We start from the raw sequence: 7255 nt of genomic DNA, 5'->3' as shown, positions 1-7255 counted from the left end.
TATTACTGTGTACCATGCCAGGAGGGAACATAACACTTTTGATTATTTAATGGTTAGATTATTTCATATCGCAGTACTCAATAGAACATTTTTGCCAAAAACGTGAATATGTATTATAGTTCATATTTGTGAACCAGATTATTTTCCTGAGTTAATAAGTCAAACTGTAAGAATAATTGATGCAGATTCATGATAAACATGTTCAATAAAACCCTTTAAGAGCTGAACTGCTCACGAAACACATAAAATAGACATAAAACAAGTCATCAAAAAATATCACAATTTGATCAAATGAATCAAATTTGAATCCACATTGGTGCAATGAGCATGGCCATGATGTTGCTTTGCTACCTGCGTGGTGTTGCTGGGATCAAAACATTTGCAGCATAGAGCTGTGAGCAGGCAAACCTCACGGCGGCAGCAGCACATCCTGTGATTTGCCTGATACATAATGTGCCGATATGTTTCATCGCAGCACGATCACACACATAGAACAACAACTCCATGTTAAAGTTGCAATCCTTTTTTTAGGGGTTCGAGAACCAACAAAATGTGGAAATTATCCCTATTTGGAGGATTGTCAGGATTGGCGTCAGATGTACGGACAGAAGCCGCGTGGAAGCCGTTTGGCCACAAACGTCCCTCAGGGCTCACGACCGGGTCCTCGGACGCTCTCTAACGAGCCAAAGACGTTGGGGGCCAAACGGGAGAGTGCGTGGAGCGCGGGCGAAATCTAACTTTGGGTTTCCATTTCATAGTATATCATAAAGTGAATATGACAAAACAGAAGCAAAAAAGAATAAGGATTGTACCTTTAAGTGTTTCCTTAAGATCTATTACAGGGAAATATCCAGGTTCCACACACTGCGACAACCACACGACACATGGAACAAGAATCCAGAGTGGTTAGTAACATGTTATCATCATCATCATCATCATCATTATCATCATCATCATCATTACAACAGGGTTTCACTTGAAACGCTGTGCCCTTCAGAGGTTCTTGAATGACACTCCAGACTTTGTGATGTTCAAGTCTCGTTTTTCCACGTCTTTCCATAATAAAATACATTTTCAGGATAATTCAACCGTCAACAGGAATCAGAGATTCTTCCATGGCGTACAAAAGCCCAAATAAAAAGCAGCCCCTCACTGCACATTTGGTTCATTATCTCATAGATTAGACAGGTCGTGCTGAGTCGTGCTTATGGCTTAAGGAACAGCGTTTATTGGGGTTTTTGGAGCCCGATCGGAGCTGAACAAGAGGAATCTCAGGTAGAATCTAGGGCTGGGTATTGTTTAAAAAAATACGATACCAGTACCAGTACCAGTAGAAGTACCCTTAAAATGATACCGATACCAATAGAGTACTTCATTCCATACATTGTTTTTTCGAAGATACCCAACATGTGAATGGAAGCATTCAGTTACGTAAAATACCACCACCCCTCCCCATCCAAATGATTTTTACACAAATACATTTTGAAAGTGTTCAAATTATTGAACTATATTATTGATGTATTGTACAATGTAACTGTACAATGAAGTATTTGGGAAGTTTAAACAAATAGCCAGTACAGGAGGAATGATCACAGCGAGGAAGACCTCTTTCACTGTTCATATGGAGTAGACGTTTGTTCATATGACGTAGTTTTAAGACAGAGTTGGAAAATTGCGATCCTATCCTTTAACACAGTGATTCACAAATGGGGGACTCGTACCCCATTTGTGAAGGGGTACTTACGGGTACTGCAAGAAAAAAATGTGTTAAAAAATATTGGTTATATATAATGTTTAAAAAAACGTATACGACGCACATACAGTACATCATGTATGTAATTTATGTAAATGTCATTTGTTTTTCCTAATGCCAGTGAATTAGGGGTTTTCAGCTGATATATTATCTTACAGGGGGTTAGGGGGTACACTTAGGGGGCACACTAGTAAAACAAGTTTGAGAACCACTGCTTCACAGACTGTTGTAGCTGCTGCTGTGCTACTGAGCCAATCACACGTTGCATAAAAGCCAAGAACGCTTGCGCTGATTGGCTGTGAGATAAACCATACAAACAGTCTTTTTTTTCTATATCTGGTGCAAAAAGGATGGAATGCAGGTATTGTTTGACTGGGAGGGGGGCTTCATGACTACTTGGTACTACTTGTACCTCCCACTTGGTATTGGGTTATCTCGGAGTAGCGATACCCAGCCCAAGTAGAATCCATCCCAGAGGAGTAAACATCAGACATTCTGGATGTCACATTGCGCACAAGCTTGGACGGTGTAAAAACGCTGTGCAATGTTGGGGACATCCTCCGCCTCTGAGCATCCATCTACCCCAACATCTTCAAAATGACTCCACCCGTGGATATGAATTTCCATTTCCCAGACCCAGTCACGGTGAAACATCCCTCTCAGTGCGGCCGGTACTCGCACCGCTGCCAATACATGGGCTAAGCGCTGGTGGCTCGGGCGGGGCAGTAATATCAATAGAGTTCTAATATGGACGTGGTGGTATGAGTCTGGATCTGGTCTGGGATGGTGGTTCTGGTGGTTCTGGTGGTTCTGGTGACATGGTGAAATGGTGATATGGTGATGTGGTGGGGTAGTTAAATGTCTTTAAGGAGCGTTACAGTAAAGTTGCGTAATCGCTTAGTGACAGTAAATCCATCAGGACTCTTCACTGACTCCTGGACTCGACGTCCGTCATGGAAGGAGGTTCACGTCGTCTCACCGGAGATTAAATAAAGCCGCGAGATACAAATTCCCCTGAACCGACCACAGAATTCTCCAAAATTGTGTTCACTTTTTTTTTTCGATGCTTCAACTTTGGTATTAAACAGATTTTTGAGGAAAAATAACAAAACAACTTGAAATACTTCACTGTAGTTTGAATAGGAGAGGCGCTATATGGAAATGTTTGTTTTTTCATATTATTAGTTATAATAATAATTCAACAAATATAATATTTGATATATTAAATGATTTCTAATGATAATTTATATAATAATATAATAATAATAATAATAATAATAATAATAATAATAATAATAATAATAATAATAATAATTTCCACGACCAACATATATGTAAGTCATGTGATTGCTTTGTTTGAAACATGCCGTGTCCCCCCAATAGACGCTGCGGGTGGTGTACTCACCAGTACAGGTAGTAGAGGAAGGAGAGCACGAAGAAGCTGAGCTTGCACCACGCCTCCTTCAGGCAGAAGCGCAGCGTGTCTCCGTTCATGACGGAGGCGGGGTCGTACAGCAGCTCCTTGGTGTCCGTGGGGCTGTGGAAGTACCTGCCGCAGGGGGGACACACCACAGGGCGGGTAGTGCACCGTGCCACGCCCACCCGGGGGCGGGGGAGACAGGGGGAGGCGGGGGAGGAGGAGGTCGGATGGAAGAACATGGCATGATGAGTAACATGGACACCATCATGCAGCCCACCCCGGACAAAGATGGAGGCCGGTGGTGGGGAGAGAGGGAGGGAGGGAGGGAGGGAAAGAGGAGAGAGAGAGAGGGAGGGAGGGAAGGAGGGAGAGAGAGAGGGAAAGAGGAGAGAGAGAGAGGGAGGGAGGGAGGGAGAGAGAGAGGGAGAAAGAGAGGGAGGGAGAAAGAGAGGGAGGGAGGGAGGGAGGGAGGGAGGGAGGGAGGGAGAGAGAGAGGGAAAGAGGAGAGAGAGAGAGGGAGGGAGGGAGGGAGAGAGGGAGGGAGGGAGGGAGAAAGAGAGGGAGGGAGGGGGGAGGGAGGGAGGCGGGGCGCCCATTGTCCACAAACTACAAGAGTCCAAAAATGTCAGGTCAGATGCTGGTGGTTTAGAGGGTTAGTGGTTATCATCTTAGATGGGTTGGTTTAGGTTTTAAGCTTTGTCCAGTCTTTTAGAACCACTGGTGTCTGAGAATCATGGGAGGTTGGAACAGTGGCACTGGGAGGGGTAGGGGTAGGGTTGGAGGTAGGGGTAGGGTTGGAGGTAGGGGTAGGGGTAGGGGTAGGGGTAGGGGTCAGGGTAGGGGTAGGGTTGGAGGTAGGGGTAGGGTTGGAGGTAGGGGTAGCGGTAGGGCTAGGGCTAGGGGTAATGTGCCGCAGCGCCCCCTGGTGACTGAGCATCCGTTGCAACGCGGAGCATGAGCCTGGTTTTCTTCGTAGATATTTCAAGTGATTCTCATTCCTCACAGAGCGACAGAGGATTGAAGGGCTTGAAGTTGAAAAAAGACATCACGGTCTACTACTAGTGCTACTACTAAACTACTACTAGTGCTACTACTAAACTACTACTAGTGCGACTACGAAACTACTACTAGTGCTACTACTAAACTACTACTAGTGCGACTACTAAACTACTACTTGTGACAACTACTATTGGTACTACTAAACTACTAGTAGTATCTACTACTAAACTACCGCCCTGCCCCGCCCACCCTAGCACGCCGGCCCCGTCCGTCCCACCCTGCCCTGCCCCGTCCTGCCCCACCCGCCCTGCCCCGCCCACCCTGCCACGCTGGCCCCGTTCGCACCACCCTGCCCCGCCCCGCCCTGCCACGCCCGCCCGTCCGCCCCACACTGCCCCGCCCCGCCACGCCCGCCCCGCCCCGCCCTGCCCCGCCTGTCCCGCACCCCCCCCCCCCCCGCCCCGCCTGCCCCGCCTTGCCCCCCGTGGTGCATCCTGGGAACAGTTTATCTTTCAACATGGCCAGATAAACCAAACACGCGGAATGTGAACATTCATATTGGACCCCTGGTCTGCTCGGTGGTCTTGTGGTGGTCTCACTATGTACAGTATATAAAGTATGTATGTATATATATTACATACTGTATATAAACCATGAAGTCACCCTGAGAGAAGAGGAATCCCGGATCCTCCTTCACTCTTCACTCATTTGGGATTTCAGCTCCTCGGACGCAAAGTGAGGGATTTAAAAGCAAACGAGTGGATGGTAACGTGTTTCCTACGATGCAGAGCCAGGTCCGGATGCAGAGCGTTGCCATGGCTACAGTCCATCCCATCCTCTCCCACACATTGGGACTTGGGGAGGCCCACATCTGGTTCTGCCAGGTTTGATGGTTTTCATGGTTTTTATGGTTTTTATGGTTTTTATGGTTTTTATGGTTTTTACGGTTTTTGGATGAACACACATGTTGTTTATGAACTGAGTCAGGACCTTGATGTGTTTTCAATGTGGTGAAATGAGACTTGGGAATACGTTTCATACATAAATACCTAGATCATAATAATAATATTATATATTTTATAACATATATATTATATGTAATCATGCATATTTGCATATTTGCTTATAATCACCACAAAGAATTGTTGAATGTTAAATGTAATTACTTTTCAATTACTCTTCAATTACAGTTCTATTGAATTACAATTCAATTAAAATTTAATTACAATTCAGTTTGTCTTGTTACATGCACATAAGGTACATACACACACAGTGAGACAGACAGACAGACAGACAGACAGACAGACAGACAGACAGACAGACTGACAGACAGTGAGACAGACGGACAGACAGAGAGAGAGACAGAGAGACAAACAGATGGACATCCTTTGGTTATTCATCTGTTTTCTGCCTTCCAGTTTCTCCCTCCATCATTTTCCATTTTCTTTTTCTCCTCTTCCTCCTTCCCACTCTCACCTTCTCTCTCTCTTTCAACATTTCTTTACTTATAAATGACTAATGTGTTATGTTAATTATTATATTATGTTATATTATATTATATTTTATTATGTAATATTATATTATGTTATATTATACTATATTATATTATATTATATTATATTATATTATATTATATTATATTATATTATATTATATTATGTTATATTATACTATATTATATTATATTATATTATATTATATTATATTATATTATATTATATTATACTATATTTAGATCAGCTTTATCTAAACTGTAACTGTAATTGTTCATTTCCTTATCGAAAGCAACATGGAGGGTCAAACACTTTGTTAAATGTTGAGTTTCCATCCTGCAGGAATCACCAAATATCAGAATTTTTACACATATTTGTAATTATCAGGGCGTGGATGTCATCTTCCAAAATATGAACTTTAATCAGTGGATCTAAGTGTTCACATCCTCCAAACAGGTCATCAGCTGATCCTGGATCTGCTGATGGGGACGTGTTGACAACTTGAACATCCTGATCACAACCTGATCAACACCCGACTTCCTGCTACAGCTGAAGGATTTGACTAATTATCACATTATGATGTCACAGTTCAAATCAATCCGAGAGGGACGCTCCGCGTTCAATTCAACGGATGGAGCGAGAGTGGAGGTGTCGCGTTATTCAGTGGAGAAATAAGAAGTTTAAATTAATCACCCGTGCACACGCACATGCACACACACACACACACACACACGCACAGAACAAACAAAACAACCTGGACGGGATCCTCGTTGCACTCAGCTCTTAAATACCTCTGTACTGGAGACACAGAGATGGAGCTGGTGTCTGGGTGGGGTGCAGGGTGTAGGTGTAGTTACCTCCATGTGTTGTAGAAGAGCAGCGGCACGTTGAGCCCGACGGTCAGCCACTCCTGAGCGCACAGGAACATGATGCAGAACAGTCCATGGATGGAGTACTCCGGCAACACCAACTGAAAGACAACAGCAGAATGCAGCTTTAACACCAACACCAGTCTGTTTTGATTTAGAATGACGGCCATCTTGAAAAAATGGCGGAAGGTAAAGAAACAAAGGTGAAGAAATGCTCGTCGCCCTCCGACCAAACAGGAAAAGGAACCAAACCCCCAAGCCGTTTCATAGGTTTAGAAAAGGGCCCCACAACAACGGTTGCCCGGTTGCCTCAGGGTAAAAGAGACTGAGGTCGATGGCAACCACCGGGTCGGGTCCGGGTGGAGTCAGCGGAGGTGATTTACAGCTGAAGCAGGATTCCAACTCAAAGGAGTCGAAACGAACACAAAGTACAGACGGGAGGAGAGATAAGAGGGAGGAAGATGAGAGGATGAGGAAGACAGCAACAGAGAGGGGGAGGGAGGAGGAGGAAGAACACATGATGAATAGAAGATGACCGAGGAGGAGATTAAAGAAGGAGAAGAAACGAGACGGGGGGAGGAGGGCGAGGGAGGGTGGAGGGAGAGGGAGAGGAGGGAGAGAGAGAGAGAGGAGGGGGTAGGTCGGGATTTGTCCCTCTGCATTGACCACCCCCTGCTGTGCTACATCGTGACAGAAGTATATGAATATGATTTGATTGTTG

General features: G+C 44.6%; 1 protein-coding gene across 1 annotated transcript in view; it reads right to left on the bottom strand.

Moving 5' to 3' along the window:
- Nucleotides 1-836: 836 nt before the first annotated feature.
- Nucleotides 837-7255, bottom strand: part of cnih3 (cornichon family AMPA receptor auxiliary protein 3) — a gene marked incomplete at both ends in the record, with an annotated part of 56566 nt that continues 50147 nt past the window's right edge. The window contains 3 exons of the mRNA XM_079996913.1: nt 837-864; nt 3159-3302; nt 6523-6635. Coding sequence (XP_079853039.1) covers nt 837-864; nt 3159-3302; nt 6523-6635 — 285 coding nt within the window. The remainder of the gene's footprint in view (nt 865-3158; nt 3303-6522; nt 6636-7255) is intronic.

Source organism: Zeus faber, assembly GCF_960531495.2.
Source record: "Zeus faber genome assembly, chromosome: 2".
Taxonomy (NCBI): domain Eukaryota; kingdom Metazoa; phylum Chordata; class Actinopteri; order Zeiformes; family Zeidae; genus Zeus; species Zeus faber.
The sequence above is the reverse complement of the archived record's forward strand: the minus strand, read 5'-3'. Positions and strand labels throughout refer to the sequence as shown.